The sequence below is a fragment of the Cherax quadricarinatus genome, chromosome 9, assembly GCF_038502225.1.
Source record: "Cherax quadricarinatus isolate ZL_2023a chromosome 9, ASM3850222v1, whole genome shotgun sequence".
Classification (NCBI taxonomy): Eukaryota; Metazoa; Arthropoda; class Malacostraca; order Decapoda; family Parastacidae; genus Cherax; species Cherax quadricarinatus.
The window spans coordinates 29,383,364-29,406,320 of record NC_091300.1 but is presented as its reverse complement, the minus strand read 5'-3'; the positions used below and the strand labels follow the sequence as shown (position 1 = coordinate 29,406,320).

Sequence of the window (22,957 nt, the reverse complement as noted above, 5' to 3'; positions counted from 1 at the left end):
TGCCCCCTATCCACCCTGTCATATGCCTTTTCCAAATCCATAAATGCCACAAAGACCTCTTTAGCCTTATCTAAATACTGTTCACTTATATGTTTCACTGTAAACACCTGGTCCACACACCCCCTACCTTTCCTAAAGCCTCCTTGTTCATCTGCTATCCTATTCTCCGTCTTACTCTTAATTCTTTCAATAATAACTCTACCATACACTTTACCAGGTATACTCAACAGACTTATCCCCCTATAATTTCTGCACTCTCTTTTGTCCCCTTTGAATAGGATGATAATAAACTATGCATGAATAGGGTAACTACTGACATGGTCCTCAGACAAATAGAGAAATTAAAACCAAACAAATCCCCAGGCCCTGTTGAACTATTTGCAAGGGTTTTAAAGGAATGTAAAGAGGAGCTTAGCAAACCTTTGGCTAATCTTTTTAACATATCACTACAAACTGGCATAGTGCCAGATAAATGGAAAATGGCAAATGTAATACCTATTTACAAAGCAGGTGACAGGTCCTTAGCTTCGAACTATAGACCAATAAGCCTTACCTCCACAGTGGGAAAATTTATGGAATCAATAAGTGCCGAGGCAATTCATAGCCATCTCGAAAGGCATAAATTGATCAATGAATCTCATCACGGTTTTATAAAGGGGCGTTCCTGCCTTACAAATTTACTAACTTTTTCACCAAGGGATTTGAGAAGGTAGATTATGGTAATGAATATGATACTGTGTATATGGACTTCAGTAAGGCTTTTAATAGAGTTCCACATCAGAGGCTATTGAGGAAAATTAAAGCACACAGAATAGGAAGAGAAATTTTTTCCTGCGTAGAGGCAAGGTTGACAGATAGGCAGCAGAGAGTTTGCATCAATGGGGAGAAATCAGAGTGGGGGCACATCACGAGTGGTTTTCCACAGGGGTCAGTGTTGGGCCCTTTGCTGTTCACAATTTATATAAATGACATTGATGAAGGAATATATAGCGACATAAGCAAGTTTGCTGATGACACCAAAATAGGTCGCCTAATTCACTCTAATGAGGACATTAGAGCACTCAAGGAAGATTTGAATAGGTTGATGCAGTGGTTGGAGAAGTGGCAAATGCAGTTTAATATGGACAAATGCAAAGTTCTAAACATTGGACAAGAAAATAACCATGCCACGTATTAACTAAATAATGTATATCTTAATATTACTGACTGCAAAAAAGGATTTTGGAGTTCTGGTTAGCAGTAATCTAAAACCAAGACAACAGTGCATAAGTGTTCGCAATAAAGAAACAGAATCCTTGGCTTCATATCAAGGAGCATAAATAATAGGAGTCCTCAGGTTGTTCTTCAACTCTATATATCTTTGGTTAGGCCTCATTTAGATTATGCTGCACAGTTTTGGTCACTGTATTACAGAATGGATATAAATGCACTGGAAAACATACAAAGGAGGATGACCAAGTTGATCCAATGTATCAGAAATCTTCCCTCATACAAAGGAGGATGACCAAGTTGATCCAATGTATCAGAAATCTTCCCTATGAGGATACACTGAGGGCCCTGAATCTGCACTCTCTAGAAAGGCATAGAATTAGGGAAGATATGATTGAGGTGTATAAGTGGAAAACAGGAATAAATAAAGGGGATGTAAATAGCGTTCTAAAAATATCTAGCCAAAACAGGACTCAAAGCAATGGTTTTAAGTTGGAAAAATTCAGATTCAGGAAGGATATAGGAAAGCACTGGTTTGGTAATAGAGTTGTGGATGAGTGGAATAAACTCCCGAGTACCATCATAGAACATTGTGTAGCTTTAAACCTTTCAGGGTCCGTCCCGTAGATCTACGGATTTGCATTCAGTGTCCAAACCGTAGATCTACGTCATGAGCTCAGCTCACCCTGATAAACTGTGAGTGGTACACTTGGGCCTAGATATGAGAGAATACATCTATGTGGTATGTGTGCACCACATAAAACAAATCCTGCAGCACACTGTGTATAATGAGAGAAAAAAAACTGAAACCAAGATTTTCGATTAAAACAGCAACTTTGCAGTGTTTTTTCGTATGTTTTTTATAGTTGTATTTGCAATTTCTTGGTCTCATTTGATAGAATGGAAGACATATTACAGAAATAGAGATGACTTTGATTGGTTTTAGCACTGGAAATGGCTTGAAACTGAGCTCAAAGTAGCGGAAATGTTAAATTTTTGTCGATGTTCAAGAGTAAACAAACGACCTCACATGTCTAATACATGCCAGCTGGTGGATCTAATACACATTCCCAAATGTGGTGATGATATTTATACAATTATTACAATATTGCATAACAGTAAATCTTCTATTTTTTGGTGTGAATAAAAATTCATTATGTAAATAAAAAATAAAAATGGGATTTATTTGTAAAGCCTCAAAACGTAACTAATGAACCGAGGAAATGTTAGTTTAGTGCCAGGAATGCCTACATTGTTTATTCTGGATGCTATTTTGAAATTGGAATATTTTGAACTTTGTGTTAAATTGGCCAAATTACCAATTTCCGATCACTTTATTTTGTAGTTGAAACAGTTGACTTGGCGATTTCTTGTGCTCAATCGATAGAATAGAAGTAATACTAGTAAAATAGCTAAGAATTTGGTTGACTGGAATGATGTAATTGGCCTAAAATGGAAGTCAAAGTCGGCAAAATCGCCGATTCGTAAATATCGCTGACACATCAAAATTCGCGAGAGCATAATTTCGTCAGTTTTCCATCAAATTTCGTACTTTTTGTTTTATTACCTTCGCAAAAAGATTCTCTACCATTTCATAAGAAAAAATAACAAATTTTTTTTTTTTAAATTCTTGGACACTGGGGCACTACTTCAGATTTGGGCCTTGGACCCTGAAGGGGTTAAAAATAGGTTGGATAAATACATGAGTGGGTGTAGGTGGGTGTGAGTTGGACCTGACTAGCTTGTAATAAAAGGTCTGATGCCATGCTTTTTCCTTAAGTGGATGTGACCTGACATGACTAGGTGGGTCACTGGTTTAAGCCAGGAGGTGACTTGAACCTGCCTTGCATGGGCCAGTAGGGCTGTTGCATTGTTTCTTCTTTCTTATGTTCTTAATTATGTATTATAATTATCACTGTGGATTCCACTTCAGCAGATTATATCTAAGAAAACATTTGTTTCTATATGATAAAAATATATCCTCAGATAACTAATTTGCCCTTACAAATTGCTAAAACTCTGCCAAGAGAAAGTTACTAATAAAATATTTAAGTACTGTACAAAATTTACATTAATTAATATCTTACAATTAAGAAGTAAATTATGAGCTGTCACTAGCATAGTGCATCATATCAAAGATATACATATACGTAGTTAGTATGAGAACTACAACACACGGTAACAAGTTCCATTAATAAAATTAATTGACAATTTAGAAATCAAAATTGGTGATTCTAGAAATCACACATGAATACGTTTTATAGACACACCTAACATCACCGACATCTGGCAAAAAGCACCAGGTGTATGTATATTTTGTATTTCACCAAAATTCCATACTTGAAATTTGTGAATTACTAACCTATATAACAACAATTTTCTGTGCCATCTTAGTACTATGTAATACAGGTCAGCCATCACTAATCCGGCAATCAGTAGTCCGGTTCCATCACTAATCCGGCACTATTTTCGGCTAGCATAATTTCAAATTTCCGGGGTCGCCACACCAACCTACTGCTACTGTTTGGTGTCGCTACTTGCTGCGGATGTCATTCCAGCTTGTTTTTATCCATTTATTGTTATAACCTGTTCACTTTTAGCTCTAGCCATGGTTCCAACAAATAAAAGAAATGCCTCTCATTGTGTAAAGAACATACACTGTACATTGTCCATAAAAAATAAGGAGGCCACTGTTGGTCGCCATGAGCCCAGCTCACTCACATGAGCTGTGCCCGGTAAATTTGGGCCTACATATGAGTGAATAGGTCTAATGCGAAGGTATATTCCAGGTGTTTTTGGTGTAAAGAAGCGACTTTGCAGTGTATTTTTGTATGGTTTTTATGATTGTATTCTCATTTTTTTCATCTCATTTGATAGAATGGAAAATATATTACAGAAATAGATATGATTTTGATTGGTATGATGACAGAAAGTACCTTAAAACTGAGCTTAAAGTAGAGGAAATGTTTGATTTTTGACAATGTTCAAGAGTAAACAAATGACGTCAGCGTCCAATACGTGTCCAACTGGCCAGTCTAATACGCAGTCATGAATGGGTTGACATTATTTATACAAATATTACAATGCAGTAGTCTGCATAACAGTAAATCTAATATTTTTTGTGTGAATAAAAATTAAAAATGGAGAGCAAGCGTAATATAAGAGGGACCTGGAGACGTGGTTAATGAATAGAGAAAATGTTATATTAGTGCCAGGAATGTCTGCACTGTTTATTTTGGACCCTATTTTGACATTGGCATCTCTTGAAATTTGTGTGAAATTGGCCAAATTACTGATTTCCGACCACTTTATTGGGTAGTTGAAAAAGGTAAATGGGTAGTTTCTTGTACTCAACTGACAGAATAGAAGGAATACTAGCAAAATAGCTATGGGATTGGTAGACTGGAACAATGGAATGGGCCAAAAATAGGGCATAAAGTGGGTGAAATCACTCATACATAAATATCATCACTGGGTTAAGTGTATTCTAACCTAACCACTCTATAATCCGGCAAAATCACTAATCCGGCACCCTACAGGTCCTGATATTGCCGGATTAGTGATGGTCAATCTGTACTAGAATTTATATTAGAATTTTTGCAGCAAAATGCATATAGAACAAGTGAGTGTGACCCACAAAAAAATTCCTGCCTAATTACAATAGGCATAAGTCATAATACAGCACAGTATTTATGCCTTATTCATAACAGCAAAATACGTATTATACTATCTTTTAAAATAAACTTATCTGCAACAGAAATATCCCAATCAATTTTTCTAATAAAGTGTTAGTATTGGAAAGGAAGAACAAGCATATCTGTAGTAAGAACTATCTCCTGATAAAATACTTTTTTTTTTCAGTTTATTAATGGGAAAGGAAATATTAACTTAAATGTATTGTACAGTCTTATTAAACAATATGGCTAGTTCCCAAAATTTCAATAAATTTAAATACAGTAAACCCTCAGCAAACCAGACCTCAGTATAACTGACAAAATCTGTCAAGTAAACTGTGCTTTTAACTCCTCTATTTTCAATGTTTATTTTGGGATATCTGTATACACCTAGGTAGTAGGTTGGTAGACAGCAACCACCCAGGGAGGTACTACCGTCCTGCCAAGTGAGTGTAAAACGAAAGCCTGTAATTGTTTTACATGATGGTAGGATTGCTGGTGTCTTTTGTCTGTTTCATAAACATGCAAGATTTCAGGTACATCTTGCTACTTCTACTTACACTTAGGTCACACTACACATACATGTACAAGCACACTCACACACACACTCTCACACACTTTCACCCTCTCTCACACACTCACTCTCACACATTTAATTGCACATTCACTCTCTCACACTCTCTGACTTTTCAACAGAAACCAACTTTGATTTTCATTTTCTTTTCACACTAACAGTCACCTCCACTAACCCCTACCCTCATGCACCCCTCTACCCTTCACTCACTCCTAACCTCTGCACATTCCTACTTCTACGTTTCCCTCCCTCCAGCACTGTATGACCCTTACCTTGATTATAATAATAATGTCAGATGGGAGTAAAGGAGCCATGTACCATGGCAAGTTTTACAATATTTGTGCATCATCAAATTCATTAATGCTTTAAGTTTAATTTAAAAGATTTGTGCATACTATCCAAATTTTTGGTTGAAATTCTTGAATTGTGTTGCACAATATTTAATTGCATTATAAGAGTTTACTGTATATATTTAAACAATTACTACAGTGAGTGGTATGTACATATGTGTACTTTCTTTTTGTGTATACAATACCATAGATTTGCATACTTTTGGTCTTCGATTCATATCACAAATTTGCCTAGAATGAAAACATCTTGGCCCTAAAAGTTCAGATTAGAAGTGGGTAATCATATTTAAAACATTGGTCCATAGACCTCACTGGCATTGTAACCTTCCATAATTAAGGCCTTGTTATCAGCATGGTATTGTTCAGGTGTGAGGCAGGTTAGTGGTTGCTGACACCATCGGCTGGCTACTTCTTTGCTGATGCTCGTCTTCTCCCATGCAGCATGCTCAAGCAGAAGGCTACCTGTAGTAGAGGAAAACATACAAAAAACAATTATTTATGTATGATCATAATTTAATTAAGGAAATACACTAAATACTGTAAAAAAAATGGTTAAAAATTGAAATTATAAGCTAGGCTTTGAAATGTGCTGAGGTGTCAGAGCTTAGTTTTTCCCTATGGTATGCTTACACTTCCTCTGGGAGGTGATTCACAACATCCATATATATATATTTTCTGCTAGGTGAACAGAAGCAACAGGTGTAAGAAAACATGCTCAATGTCTCCACCCAATCCAGGATCAAATCCAAGTCCAATGATTGTGAACTGAAGGTGCTACCATTTGAAGTGCTAGATTTATCTCTACCTAGTATATTTTCAATACCTTGTTATCTATTAGAGGGCACCATTCTTGAAGGGAAGGGTGACCATCTACAGAATCATTCCAAACATTTCAGTCTCCCAAGCAATAAAAACTTCATAAGCAACCTGCAGATAAGTGGTAGAGCATTCAGCTCAAGAACATCCTTACACCTGCTGTTGACTAACACCATAGTGTTAGTCAACTGCTGCAGATTACATCCTAGAGGGTTACATATTATAAAACTTGAAAAGAATGCTTGACCACATGACATGCCATCCCTCTCTTGCAAGAAACTAACTTTTTTCTTCTAAAAAACTTCTTTAACCCTTTGACTGTTTTGGTCGTATATACAGTGGACCCCGACATTTGATGGCATCGACATTCGATAAATCCGACATCCGATGCATTTTAACGCAAAAATTTCGCCTCGACATTCGATGCGATTCATACGAGACGTGCCCACGAGTGGCCTGAACTGCCCCGTGTGTGCCAGTGTTTACAAGCCAGCCAGTGTGCGCGCATCTTAGGATACATTCGGTACATTCCATATTATCACTTTTTTTGGTGCTTGTTTCTGCAAAATAAGTAACCATGGGCCCCCAAGAAAGCTTCTAGTGCCAAGCCTTCGAGAAAAAAGGCGCTAATGACTATTGAAATGAAGAAAGTAATAATTGCAAAGTTCGAAAGTGGAGTGCGTGTGTCGGAGCTGGCCAGGTTGTATAGTAAACCCCAATCAACCATCTCTACTATAGTGAGCAGGAAAACGGCAATCAAGGAAGCTGTTATTGCAAAAGGTGCAACTTTGTTTTCAAAACAGAGATTGCTAGTGTTAGAAGATGTTGAGAGACTGTTACTGGTGTGGATAAATGAAAAACAGATAGCAGGAGATAGCATCTCTCAAGCGATCATTTGAGAAAAGGCTAGGCAGTTGCATGATGATTTGGTAAAGAAATTGCCTGCAACTAGTGGTGATGTGAGTGACTTTAAGGCCAGCAAAGGATGGTTTGAAAGATTTAAGAATCGTAGTGGCATACACAGTGTGATAAGGCATGGTGAGGCTGCCAGTTCGGACCACAAAGCGGCTGAAAAATGTGTGCATGAATTCAAGGAGTACATAGAGGCTGAAGGATTGAAACCTGAACAAGTGTTTAACTGTGACGAAACAGGCCTGTTTTGGAAGAAATTGCCAAGAAGGACCTACATTACTCAGGAGGAAAAGGCACTCCCAGGACATAAGCCTATGAAAGACAGGCTTACTCTTCTGATGTGTGCCAATGCTAGTGGTGATTGTAAAGTGAAGCCTTTATTGGTGCATCACTCAGAAACTCCCAGAGTGTTCAGGCAAAAGAATGTCCTCAAAGCTAATTTGTGTGTGCTGTGGAGATCAAACAGTAAGGCATGGGTCACTAGGGACTTTTTCTATGGCTGGTTATACCATGCATTTGCCCCCACTGTGAAAAATTACCTAACTGAAAAGAAATTACCCCTTAAGTGCCTCCTGGTATTAGACAATGCCCCTGGTCATCCTTCAGACATGGCAGAGCGACTTTCTGAGGACATGAGCTTCATTAAGGTCAAGTTTTTGCCTCCTAATACCACTCCTCTCCTGCAGCCCATGGACCAGCAGGTCATTTCCAACTTCAAGAAACTGTACACAAAAGCTGTTTCAAAAGTGCTTTGTAGTGATCACAGAAACTCAACTGACTCTAAAAGAGTTTTGGAAGGATCACTTTAATATCCTCAGTTGTATAAACCTTATAGGTAAGGCTTGGGAGGAAGTGACTAAGAGGACCTTGAACTCTGCTTGGAAAAAACTGTGGCCAGAATGTGTAGACAAAAGGGATTTTGAAGGGTTTGACGCTAACCCTGAGAATCCTATGCCAGTTGAGGAATCCACTGTGGCATTGGGGAAGTCCTTGGGGTTGGAGGTTAGTGAGGAAGATGTGGAAGAGTTGGTGGAGGAGGACAATAACGAACTAACCACTGATGAGCTGCTAGATCATCTTCAACAGCAAGAGGCCAGACCTGAGGAAACTGCTTCGGAGGAGGGGAGAGAGAAATTGAAGACGTTGCCTACTTCAAAGATTAAGGAAATGTGTGCAAAGTGGCTTGAAGTGCAAACCTTTTTTGATGAAAATCACCCTGACACAGCTACTGCAAGCCGTGCTGGTGACTATTACACTGACAATGTTGTGAACCACTTTAGGAAAGTCATAAAGGAACGAGAGGTACAGGCCTCTATGGACAGATATGTTGTGCGACAGAAGTCTAGTGACTCTCAAGCTGGTCCTAGTGGCATTAAAAGATGAAGGGAAGTAACCCCGGAAAAGGACTTGCTACCTCATGTCCTAATGGAAGGGGATTCCCCTTCTAAACAGTAACAACTTCAACACTCTCCCCTCCTCCCATCCCATCAATCATCACCAGATCTTCATTAAAGGTAAGTGTCAATTATTCTACTGTTATTAATGTATTGTTATTGTTGTTATTGTAATTATTTTATTGCATTAAACTTAATATTTCATGTGGTAAAATTTTTTTTTTCATACTTTTGGGTGTCTTGCATGGATTAATTTAATTTCCATTATTTCTTATGGGGAAAATTAATTCGACTTTTGATATTTTCGATATTCGATACCTCTCAGGAACGGATTAGTATCGAATGTCGAGGGTCCACTGTATACGTCTTACGAGGTACCGTGTTTGATGTATATATACTCATAAATTCTAGCGGCTTCAAATCAAGCAGGAGAAAGCTGATAGGCCCACATGTGAGAGAATGGGTCTGTGTGGTCAGTGTGTACCATATAAAAAAAATCCTGGAGCAAGCAGTGCATAATGAAGAAAAAAAAACTCTGACCGTTTTTTTTAATTAAAATGCCGACTTTGTGGTCTATTTTCGTATAGTATTTATGGTTGCATTCTCGTTTTCTTGGTCTCATTTGATAGAATGGAAAACATGTTATAGAAATAGAGGTGATGTTGATTGATTTTACTATAAAAAGAACCTGGAAATGGAGCTCAAAGTAGGGGAAATGTTTGATTTTTGCTGATGTTCAAAAGTAAACAAATGATGTCATTGTCCAATAAATGTCCAACTAGCCATTCTAATATGCAGTCATGAATGGGTTGATGTTATTTATACAATTATTACAGTATTGCAGTAGTCTGCATAACAGTAAATCTTCTAATTTTTGTTTGAATAAAAATTCAAAATAGAAAGCAAGAGTAATATCAGAGGGGCCTGGAGACATGACTGATGAACAAAGAAAATGTTATTTTAGAGCTAGGAATGTCTGCATTGTTCATTCTGGACCTTATTTTGAAATCGTCATATTTTTTCATTTTCGTGAAATTGGCCAAATTGCAAATTTCTGACCACGTTATTGGGTAGTTGAAATCGGTAAATGGACAGTTTCTTGTACTCAATCGATAGAAAAAATGGAGTTCTAAAGAAATAGCTATGAGTTTGGTTGACTGGAACAATGGAATTAGCCGAAAATAGGGCTGAAAGTGGGCGAAATCGCCGATTTGTAAATATCACTGAGGTCGCTAACTTCGTGAGAGCGTAATTCCATCAGTTTTCCATCAAATTTCGTTTTCTTTGGTGTCATTACAATTGGAAAAAGATTCTCCATCGTTTCATAAGAAAAAATATTTTTTTTTTTTAAATTTTGCGACACCAGGAGACACCTCAGGGGTTAAATGTATAAAAACAGGACACTGATGAGAATAACAGACAAACCATCACACAATAAATATAGCAAGGTGGAGAGTGCCTACTCAAGGATCATTATGATGCAGCCAATCAACAGAACTTTGAAAATTGTCCAAACTGCCAGCATTTTTGACACTATTGGGAAGGGGAAAGTAACTCTGTAACTGTCAACCACTCTTTTGCAAAATATATCAAAGAGAGGGAGCATCAGTCAAAAAAAATCATTGCCACATTGCTGAAAAAAATTTAGTGCCTATGTGTAAAGTGAACAAAGGTCTAGGAATTTAATCTAGATAAGTCTTGTAACATGAACAGACTGTATACTGCATCCCACATATGTCAATACAGTGTTATGAAGGTGTTGGTGCTATTCACTGTCTGCAACTTGGTCAGGGAAACAGCATATGAGGCATCCCTCCTATGAACAATGTGAATTCAGTTGCTAAGGGAATATCATAGCCAACCAACACATAAGCATAAGAGCAAATCTGTTATTGTCAAAGACATTACCAGGAGACATGAAGTATAAAATTTTTTGTTCATAACTCAGAGCTGAAGCCAGTCTCTAATGGTAGTGTAGACCACCCAGAGGACTTAGATATTTTTTTTTTTTAACAAACCGGCCATATCCCACCAAGGTAGGGTGACCTATAAAGAAAAACGAGTTGTTTTAAATTTAGTAATTTATACAGGAGAAGGGGTTACTAGCCCCTTTCGCCCTGCATGTTAGTTGACTCTTACAACACGCATGGCTTACAGAAGAAGAATTTTGTCCCACTTTCCAATGGAGATTAGAGGAAATAAAGAAGAACAAGAACTATTAAGAAAATAGAAGAAAACCCAGATGGGTATGTGTACATATGCATGTACATGCATGTGTAGTGTGACCTAAGTGTAACAGAAGTAGCAAGATATACCTGGTATCCCCCATATTTATGAGACAGAAAAAAAAGACACCAGCAATCCTACCATCATGTAAAACAATTACAGGTTTCCATTTCACACTCATTTGACAGGATGATAGTACCTCCCTGGGTGGCTGCTATCTACCAACTTACTACCTAGGGAGAACTCAGATATATTCAGGCAAAATGGGAAAGGTGTATGAAGAATAAGTAGTACATACACTGGACTTAAATGAAGCTGATGTATTTAGCAACAGCAATTGCCCAAACTTTAGAAAAAAGAAAAAGAGGCCCTTGCAGGCCTAATCACCTGCCTTATGAATCAGGGAGAAGTAGAAGAATTCATACACCTTACTGAGAATCTGACTCATGAATCAAGGGATACCACCATCTATGGTATGAAAAGACCAAGCCCAGGTAGATGTGGAAGGGGTTCCTCCTTCAAGGAGCTCCCTGATCTGAAGAGCCCTAGTATCCAGAAGGCTCCCCATACTGAAACAAAATCACTATTCCCTAACATCTTTCAGCGAAGACAGTTGAACATCCAAAACAAGGTGGCTCCTCTGAAGGGCAAAGCCAACATCATCTTGTCTTATTGATTCCTCATCAATGAGACAAAATGGTTGAGCAGGTCCCATAAATCATACATGCCCAAGAAAGCTTGCTGACACTGCCTAGTGGTTCATACAATCAGTGCAAGCCCATCAACACAACAAGCCATATCCTAAGAACAAAACCTGCACTAGGTATAAGAATTTATAGACATACTAAAAATAACTTTCAAACATATGTAAAGTATTACTTATATAGTATTTGCTTAAAAATTCTACACAAGCATTTCATACCAATATAAATATGAGCAATAGTTGTGGCAATATCTCGAGCTCCTGGGAAGATAAGATGGGGATGTTTCTGCATGAAGCTGATGAGCTCATCCATAGCCAGGTTCACCTTCTGGCAGGAGTCTCCCAAGCTCTCAGATGCTGTGCTTGACATCACATGTTGTAGACGGGCTACAAGATGAACATGCAAGTAAATTCACTTCAATTCAGCATTTACTTAACCATCTAGTCTTTAAAAAATAAACAAATTACATCAGGTTACTACAAAAAATCTAATACTTTCTCCCCACATTTTTTTTTTTTTTTTTTTGGGTATCACTTACACTACTGATGTCTTTGACAGACTTTGACAAATAAAAATTGCAGTGTTCTTACAAACAAAAAATTTTTATGGACCATTACCAATTTTCTCAACTCATAGGCAAATGAGCACCAATTCAGCCAGGAATATTAATTTACATCAGTTTTTGTGCACCTTATGCATATGATAGTTGAACTTTACTAAACTTTTTATGCACCTGCATTTCACACAAGTTAAAAAACTACCATATCAGCTAGATAACACATTCACCCTCATTCATTCTCTGTCATTCCAACAGTTCATGGATATCACAATTCAAACAGCCCTCTAAACCACACCATTTATTGCACAAAAACATTTGAAATGTCTAGTGCTCCATCTGTTTACCTTTTACATCTCCAAACAAAACTGTCAGAGCTTCTCCTTTAGATTTCGTCACAGCTCGAAGGAAATCCAGTGACATAATATTTGTAGTACCTTCCCAAATTGGCAGAACCTATTATGGAGATATTAAATACAGTATACAGTATACAATAGGTAGTAGGTTGGTAGACAGCAACCACCCAGGGAAGTACTACCGTCCTGCCAGATGACTGTGAAACAAAAACCTGTAACTGTTTTGCATGATGGTAGGATTGCTGGTTTTCTTTTTCTGTCTCATAAACACGCTAGATAACAGGGATATCTTGCTACTCCTACTTACACTTTGGTCACACTTCACAGACACGCACATGCATATATATATATACATACATCTAGGTTTTTCTCCTTATTCTAAATAGCTCTTGTTCTTTTTTTATTTCTTCTATTGTCCATGGGGAAGTGGAAAAGAATCTTTCCTCCGTAAGCCATGCGTGTCGTATGAGGCGACTAAAATGCCGGGAGCAATGGGCTAGTAACCCCTTCTCCTGTATACATTTACTAAAAAAGAGAAGAAGAAAAACTTTATAAAACTGGGTTGTTTAAATGTGCGTGGATGTAGTGCGGATGACAAGAAACAGATGATTGCTGATGTTATGAATGAAAAGAAGTTGGATGTCCTGGCTCTAAGCGAAACAAAGCTGAAGGGGGTAGGAGAGTTTCAGTGGGGGGAAATAAATGGGATTAAATCTGGAGTATCTGAGAGAGTTAGAGCAAAGGAAGGGGTAGCAGTAATGTTAAATGATCAGTTATGGAAGGAGAAAAGAGAATATGAATGTGTAAATTCGAGAATTATGTGGATTAAAGTAAAGGTTGGATGCGAGAAGTGGGTCATAATAAGCGTGTATGCACCTGGAGAAGAGAGGAATGCAGAGGAGAGAGAGAGATTTTGGGAGATGTTAAGTGAATGTATAGGAGCCTTTGAACCAAGTGAGAGAGTAATTGTGGTAGGGGACCTGAATGCTAAAGTAGGAGAAACTTTTAGAGAGGGTGTGGTAGGTAAGTTTGGGGTGCCAGGTGTAAATGATAATGGGAGCCCTTTGATTGAACTTTGTATAGAAAGGGGTTTAGTTATAGGTAATACATATTTTAAGAAAAAGAGGATAAATAAGTATACACGATATGATGTAGGGCGAAATGACAGTAGTTTGTTGGATTATGTATTAGTAGATAAAAGACTGTTGAGTAGACTTCAGGATGTACATGTTTATCGAGGGGCCACAGATATATCAGATCACTTTCTAGTTGTAGCTACACTGAGAGTAAAAGGTAGATGGGATACAAGGAGAATAGAAGCATCAGGGAAGAGAGAGGTGAAGGTTTATAAACTAAAAGAGGAGGCAGTTAGGGTAAGATATAAACAGCTATTGGAGGATAGATGGGCTAATGAGAGCATAGACAATGGGGTCGAAGAGGAATGGGGTAGGTTTAAAAATGTAGTGTTACAGTGTTCAGCAGAAGTTTGTGGTTACAGGAAAGTGGGTGCAGGAGGGAAGAGGAGCGATTGGTGGAATGATGATGTAAAGAGAGTAGTAAGGGAGAAAAAGTTAGCATATGAGAAGTTTTTACAAAGTAGAAGTGATGCAAGGAGGGAAGAGTATATGGAGAAAAAGAGAGAGGTTAAGAGAGTGGTGAAGCAATGTAAAAAGAGAGCAAATGAGAGAGTGGGTGAGCTGTTATCAACAAATTTTGTTGAAAATAAGAAAAAGTTTTGGAGTGAGATTAACAAGTTAAGGAAGCCTAGAGAACAAATGGATTTGTCAGTTAAAAATAGGAGAGGAGAGTTATTAAATGGAGAGTTAGAGGTATTGGGAAGATGGAGGGAATATTTTGAGGAATTGTTAAATGTTGATGAAGATAGGGAAGCTGTGATTTCGTGTATAGGGCAAGGAGGAATAACATCTTGTAGGAGTGAGGAAGAGCCAGTTGTGAGTGTGGGGGAAGTTCGTGAGGCAGTAGGTAAAATGAAAGGGGGTAAGGCAGCCGGGATTGATGGGATAAAGATAGAAATGTTAAAAGCAGGTGGGGATATAGTTTTGGAGTGGTTGGTGCAATTATTTAATAAATGTATGGAAGAGGGTAAGGTACCTAGGGATTGGCAGAGAGCATGCATAGTTCCTTTGTATAAAGGCAAAGGGGATAAAAGAGAGTGCAAAAATTATAGGGGGATAAGTCTGTTGAGTGTACCTGGTAAAGTGTATGGTAGAGTTATAATTGAAAGAATTAAGAGTAAGACGGAGAATAGGATAGCAGATGAACAAGGAGGCTTTAGGAAAGGTAGGGGGTGTGTGGACCAGGTGTTTACAGTGAAACATATAAGTGAACAGTATTTAGATAAGGCTAAAGAGGTCTTTGTGGCATTTATGGATTTGGAAAAGGCGTATGACAGGGTGGATAGGGGGGCAATGTGGCAGATGTTGCAAGTGTATGGTGTAGGAGGTAGGTTACTGAAAGCAGTGAAGAGTTTTTACGAGGATAGTGAGGCTCAAGTTAGAGTATGTAGAAAAGAGGGAAATTTTTTCCCAGTAAAAGTAGGCCTTAGACAAGGATGTGTGATGTCACCGTGGTTGTTTAATATATTTATAGATGGGGTTGTAAGAGAAGTAAATGCGAGGGTCTTGGCAAGAGGCGTGGAGTTAAAAGATAAAGAATCACACACAGGGTGGGAGTTGTCACAGCTGCTCTTTGCTGATGACACTGTGCTCTTGGGAGATTCTGAAGAGAAGCTGCAGAGATTGGTGGATGAATTTGGTAGGGTGTGCAAAAGAAGAAAATTAAAGGTGAATACAGGAAAGAGTAAGGTTATGAGGATAACAAAAAGATTAGGTGATGAAAGATTGAATATCAGATTGGAGGGAGAGAGTATGGAGGAGGTGAACGTATTCAGATATTTGGGAGTGGACGTGTCAGCGGATGGGTCTATGAAAGATGAGGTGAATCATAGAATTGATGAGGGAAAAAGAGTGAGTGGTGCACTTAGGAGTCTGTGGAGACAGAGAACTTTGTCCTTGGAGGCAAAGAGGGGAATGTATGAGAGTATAGTTTTACCAACGCTCTTATATGGGTGTGAAGCATGGGTGATGAATGTTGCAGCGAGGAGAAGGCTGGAGGCAGTGGAGATGTCATGTCTGAGGGCAATGTGTGGTGTGAATATAATGCAGAGAATTCGTAGTTTGGAAGTTAGGAGGAGGTGCGGGATTACCAAAACTGTTGTCCAGAGGGCTGAGGAAGGGTTGTTGAGGTGGTTCGGACATGTAGAGAGAATGGAGCGAAACAGAATAACTTCAAGAGTGTATCAGTCTGTAGTGGAAGGAAGGCGGGGTAGGGGTCGGCCTAGGAAGGGTTGGAGGGAGGGGGTAAAGGAGGTTTTGTGTGCGAGGGGCTTGGACTTCCAGCAGGCATGCGTGAGCGTGTTTGATAGGAGTGAATGGAGACAAATGGTTTTTAATACTTGACGTGCTGTTGGAGTGTGAGCAAAGTAACATTTATGAAGGGATTCAGGGAAACCGGCAGGCCGGACTTGAGTCCTGGAGATGGGAAGTACAGTGCCTGCACTCTGAAGGAGGGGTGTTAATGTTGCAGTTTAAAAACTGTAGTGTAAAGCACCCTTCTGGCAAGACAGTGATGGAGTGAATGATGGTGAAAGTTTTTCTTTTTCGGGCCACCCTGCCTTGGTGGGAATCGGCCAGTGTGATAATAATAAAAAAATACAGTATACAAAGATAAAAGCAAAATACAGAAATTTAAATCATTGAAATTAGTTAATCACAGTATCATTTAATTTAATTGGTTAAATTTCTTTTATTTCTATAAAATATAATGCAAACCAAAGAATCAAAGAAATCCACCTCTGAAATGTAATTCAGTAGACTCTTCTAAATAAACCTAAATACTGATTAAGCCCTTTTCTGTATATAAAGAATGAAAAATACTGCCACTACAATATTTACTGACTGAGGTTTGAAGTCACTCACCATCCGACTCATGACCTGCACGACATACGACTACTCAACTTACGACCATGTGTCTGGCAGCAGGGTTGCCAGATGCACGGTCAGATGCAGCAGTATGTGATACTTTATTGACAACGTTTTGTCCACACAAGTAGAGGTAATAGTAGTGGTTACACATGTGGTGGAAAAGTCAGCTGGTACATGAGAAAGAAAAGTTACAAAAGCTATGGCTTGGGTAACATAAAAAATAGGTTGGGCAAATGTATATAGATGGATGGATTTGAGAAGGCATGCCCAGTTTGGGACAACAGTCCTGCTGCAGTGTTCCTCCTTTCTTATGTTCTTATGTAATAGAGAAGGGACACTGAAATATGCCCTCTCAAATTCATCCATATACATTATACCTATTTTTTTATGCTACCCAAGCTATAGCTTTTGTAACCTTTCTTTCTCATATACCAGCTGCAAATGTTCTCAGAAATAAACAACTGTTTGTGTTGTGCACAGGGTTTCTCCTAAACCTTACAGTATAAAATACAGTACTAAACAGCATAAAAAGTAAAGTAAAAAATGAAATACAAAAATAATAAAATAAAATCGTTACAATAACTGTGATGTTGATATACAGGGACCTTCTGGGTAGAAGTGCTGACACAAGCAAGAGAGAGCAGCCGACAAAATGTTCTATTCTTACACTAATATCAACAATAAGGCTTATTTACCTATCACAATTGATCAATTATGACATAAGGGGAAATATCAATAGCAAAGAAACAAAAAATATGCCAGAATAAATATTACCTAGCATAATATGAAGGCCTGCTACACAGATAGGAAAGGAACTTTGTGGACACAACCGACCATAAGGCTTATTATCACTTCTTTCGTTACTCTTGAGAAAAAACAGATCTAGCACGAGGGCAAACTGTAATAGACACTCGTAGCTTACGAAAACACTGAAAACAAAAGGGATTTTTTTTCTGGAAAAATAATATTTCCCAAGTACTCGGGTATGCACGTGCTTTCGGCTACTATCTCGGAAGTATGTTATTCACCTATTTTGTGAAAACCAATAATAATGAATGGATTGAAGTGATTTCCACAACAAACATAAAAGAATGACTGCTTTACAAGATAAGGATTTAATTTTTGAAGTATCCCTATCGGCAACTTTCTAAGGTTCGACTTACGTCCATCTTGACTTACGACTGGTTAGTCGGAACCAAGCTTGGTCATAACTCGGATGGTACCTGTATATGATAGTGTAAACATGTTATCAGGCTTTTATATGAATTTGAAAGTGAAAAAAACAGCGCTATGCTTCACTTTACAGGGGTATTCGTTTTATAGCAGTTTCCCGAAACCTAACCTGCTGTATAAGCAGGACCCACCTACACTATAAGACATGTATCATAAATGACACATGAACATCATGAATGCTTCTTGTCTTGAGACTGTATTTAACTTTTGGCTTAAGAGTAAAAATTTGAGATAACTGACCACCTCCACTGTGTAGTACATGAATGAAAACTGACTCTGTTACCATCACTTCGTTTTACCATTAATTCACAATGAATTATGCTGGACTTGCTATAAAATGCAGGAGGGCTCCCATCCTTGAAGGGAGGGTGCCTTGATGCTAGTGAAAGCTGCTTGATCCAAGGAATTGGATGAAGCACTCTTTGGATCAAACCTGATTGCCTCCAAAACCCAGATGCTGTATGAAATCTACCAGTTTAGCACAAATGCCCCAATTTTAACAACTGCCAATATGCTGTACAACCAAATGAAATATAACCATTCTTTGTACTATTGTTTTCTATAAACAAAATTTCTAAGCAACAAACAAGTTTGCTTACTTTTTTCTAAAACAAAAAAAAAATGTAACTTACTTACAAGCTAAAAAAACCAGAGCTGCAACCTGTTTGTAAGTTAAAAAAATAAAACAGAACTTTCATAGTTTTTAACTTAAAAAAAAAAAAGCATTTACACATTCAACTTTTTTCTTATGCATCAGTCGTCTCCCACTTTCACTTTCACCAACATTCACATATAATCACTGTCTTTGCAGAGGTGCACAGATACAAAAGTTCAGATGTCATTCCAAACAGCCAATATCCCAAACCCCTCCTTTACAGCGTAGGCACATTACCTACCACCTCCAGGACTCAAGTCTGGCTAACCAGTTTCCCTGAATCCCTTCACAAAATATTACCCTGCTGATACTCCAATGCCTTGTCAAGTCAAATACCATTTGTTTCCATTCACTCCTATCTAACATGCTCACACATGCCTGTTGTATGTCCAAGTGCCTTGCACACAAAACCTCATTTACTCCCTCCCTCCCTCCATCCATTTCTAAGATGAACCCTACTCCTTCTCCCCTCCACTACATATTTATACACCCTTCAAGTCATCCCATTTTGCTCCATCAGGTGTCCAGTAACTCAATCGCTAGTGCATTCAGCTCACACACTGAGGTCCAGAGTTGAAATCCCTGGTACAGCTGGAAAACATTAGAACTTGGACACCTGTTGTCCAAGTTCACCCATCAGTATAAAATGGGTACCTGGGTGTTAGTCGACTGGTGTGGGTTGTATCTTGGGACAAAATTGACGTAATTTGCCTGAAATGCTCCGCATAAAAAGCAGCTTTCTATATAGTAGAATGTCAACTGATGTCAGCTAGGCCTGTATACCTTGTACATGTACTTGTAGAAATAAAGATCTTCTTCTTTCAACAAACTGGATGTATCCCACCGAGGCAGGGTGGCCCAAATAGAAAAATGAAAGTTTCTCTTTTTAAATTTAGTAATTTATACAGGAGAAGGGGTTACTAGTCCTTTGCTCACGGCATTTTAGTCGCCTCTTACAACACGCATGGCTTACGGAGGAAGAATTCTGTTCACTTCCCCATGGAGGTAAGAGGAAATAAACAAGAACTAGAAAGAAGAAAGAAGAAAACCCAGATGGGTTTGTGTAATATATATATATATATGCTTGTACATGTATGTGTAGTGTGACCTAAGTGTAAGTAGAAGTAGCAAGACGTACCTGAAGTCTTGCATGTTTATGAGACAGAAAAAAGGACACCAGCAATCCTACCATCAGGTAAAACAATTACAGGCTTTCATTTTACACTCACTTGGCAGGACAGTAGTACCTCCCTGGGTGGTTGCTGTCTACCAACCTACTACCTAGAAGAAATAAAGATATTATAAAAAAATGACCAAACCACCTCAACAACCCCTCCTCAGCCTTCTGAATAATACTTTTAGTAACTCCACACCTCCTCACAATTACCACAATACAAATTCTCTGCATAATATTTACACCATGCATTGCCCTTAGACATGACATCACCACTGCCTTCAGCCTCTTCCTTGCTGCAGCATTTACAACCCATGCTTCACACCCATATACATGTGTTGGTACCACTATACTCTCATACATTCCCTTCTTTGCGTCCACGGATAACGTTCTTTGTCTCCACAGATACCTCAATACACCACCCACCCTTTTTCCTTCATCAGTTCCTAAGTGTACCCCATCCTTCATAAACCCATCTGCTGACAAGTCTACTCCCAAATATCTGAACACAAACACTTCTTCCATACTCCCTCCCTCCAAGGTGATATCCAATTTTTCTTTACCTAACTCATTTGATACCCTCATCACCTTACTCTTATCTATGATCGCTTTCAAATTTTTTCCTTTACACACCTTTCCAAACTCATCCACTAACCTTTGCAACTGCTCTTTAGAATCTCCCATAACACAATATCATCAGCAAAAAGTAACTGTCAATTCCCATTTCATATTTGATTTCTTATAATTTAATCCCACCCCTCTCCCCAACACCCTAGCATTTACTTCTTTTACAACTTCATCTATAAATATGTTAAACAAGACAGTGACACTACACAGTGCTGTCTAAGGCCTACTTTCATTGGAAAGTAATCTCCCTCTCTCCTACACATCCTAACCTGAGCCTCACTATCCTCATAAAAACTCTTTACAGTGTTTGGTATCTTAATACCTATTCCATATACTTGCAACATCTGCCACATTGCTCCCCTATCCACTCTATCTAAATATTGTTCACTTATATGCTTCAATGAAACACTTGGTTTACACATCCCCTACCCATTCTAAAGTCTCCTTGCTCATCTGTGATCCTGCTCTCTGTCTTACATCTAATTTTTTCAATAATATGGCCAGTGAGCTGAAAGAAAGAAAGAACTCTACCATACACTTTACACAGTATACCAAGTAAACTTATTTGCCATAATTTTTACTTTCTATTTTGTCCCCCTTCCCTTTATATAAAGGAATTATACATAATCTTTGCCAATCCCTAGGTACCTTCCCCTCTTTTATACATTTATTGAACAAAAGTACCAACCGCTCTAAAACCATATCCCCACCTGCTTTTAACCCTTTCAGGGTCCATGCTGTAGATCTACGGATTTACGTTGAGGGTCCAAACCGTAGATCTACGCCATGACCTCAGCTCACTCTGATAAGCTGTGAGTGGTAAATTTGGGCCTAGATATGAGAGAATACATCTATGTGGTATGTGTGCACCAAATAAAACAAATCCTGCAGCACACAGTGCATAATGAGAGAAAAAACTGAGACCGTAATTTTCGATTAAAACAGCGACTTTGTAGTGTTTTTTCTTATGTTTTTTATAGTTGTATTTGTGATTTCTTTGTCTCATTTGATAGAATGGGGGATATATTACAGAAATAGAGATGACTTTGATTGGTTTTAGTACTGAAAATGGCTTGAAACTGAGCTCAGAGTAGTGGAAATGTTAAATTTTTGCTGATGTTCAAGAGTTAGTTTAATATGTTTATTATGCACCCCATACCCATCCTGTGGGCGGTAGTCAAAAGATTACAGAGGTACATAATTGGTCCAGGGACTGGACTCCAAAGTTTTGATGGCTGAGCAAGTTACAGAGGTAATGAACTCACAATTTACAAAGGTAATGAACTCACAATTTACAAAGGTAATGAACTCACAATTTACAAAGGTAATGAACTCACAATTTACAAAGGTAATGAACTCCAGGTAGGTCTGGTCACAATCATGACAAGTTACAAAGGTATTTACAGATTACAGAGGTACGTAATGGGTCCAGGGACTGGGCCCCCAAAGTTTTGACAGCTGAACTAGGTACAAAGGTAATGAGCTCACAAGTTACAAAGGTAATGAATTCTGTAGAATGGTTACTTACGTTTATACATGGCAACAATCATGAACAAATTATAGTGTAATGAGCAATTCACACTTCTACACCCGGTCACAACTGTAATGAGTTACTGGTGCAAATATTGATTGTTGAGTCACACACACACAAACACACACACACACACACACACACGCACAGAGGTGTCAGAGTGGGCGCCTGTGACAAGCGGGGTTCCACAGGGGTCAGTCCTAGGACCTGTGCTGTTCTTGGTATACGTGAACGACATAACGGAAGGGATAGACTCAGAAGTGTCCTTGTTTGCAGACGATGTGAAGTTAATGAGAAGAATCGAATCGGACGAGGATCAGGCAGGACTACAAAGAGATCTGGACAGGCTACAAGCCTGGTCCAGCAACTGGCTCCTTGAATTTAACCCTGCCAAATGCAAAGTCATGAAGATTGGGGAAGGGCAAAGAAGACCGCAGACACAATATAGTTTAGATGGCCAAAGACTGCAAACCTCACTCAAGGAAAAAGATCTGGGGGTGAGTATAACACCGAGCATATCTCCTGAGGCGCACATCAATCAGATAACTGCTGCAGCATACAGGCGCCTGGCAAACCTACGGATAGCGTTCCGATACCTCAGTAAGGATTCGTTTAAGACTCTGTACACCATTTACGTCAGGCCCATACTGGAGTATGCAGCACCAGTTTGGAATCCACACCTAGTCAAGCACGTCAAGAAATTAGAGAAAGTGCAAAGGTTTGCAACAAGACTAGTCCCAGAGCTACGGGGATTGTCCTATGAAGAAAGGTTGAGGGAAATCGGCCTGACGACACTGGAGGCCAGGAGGGTCAGGGGAGACATGATAACAACATATAAAATACTGCGCGGAATAGACGAGGTGGACAAAGACGGGATGTTCCAGAGATGGGACACAGACACAAGAGGTCACAATTGGAAGTTGAAGACTCAGATGAATCAAAGGGATGTTAGGAAGTATTTC

General features: G+C 38.7%; 1 protein-coding gene across 1 annotated transcript in view; it reads right to left on the bottom strand.

Moving 5' to 3' along the window:
* Positions 1-5,451: 5,451 nt before the first annotated feature.
* The window catches only part of LOC128685950 (acyl-CoA dehydrogenase family member 11), a 77,815-nt gene continuing 60,309 nt past the window's right edge, over positions 5,452-22,957 (bottom strand). The window contains exons 11-13 of the mRNA XM_070083374.1: positions 12,763-12,871; positions 12,078-12,245; positions 5,452-6,269 (exon numbers count right to left, since the gene is read on the bottom strand). Coding sequence (XP_069939475.1) covers positions 6,094-6,269; positions 12,078-12,245; positions 12,763-12,871 — 453 coding nt within the window. The 3' untranslated portion in view covers positions 5,452-6,093. The remainder of the gene's footprint in view (positions 6,270-12,077; positions 12,246-12,762; positions 12,872-22,957) is intronic.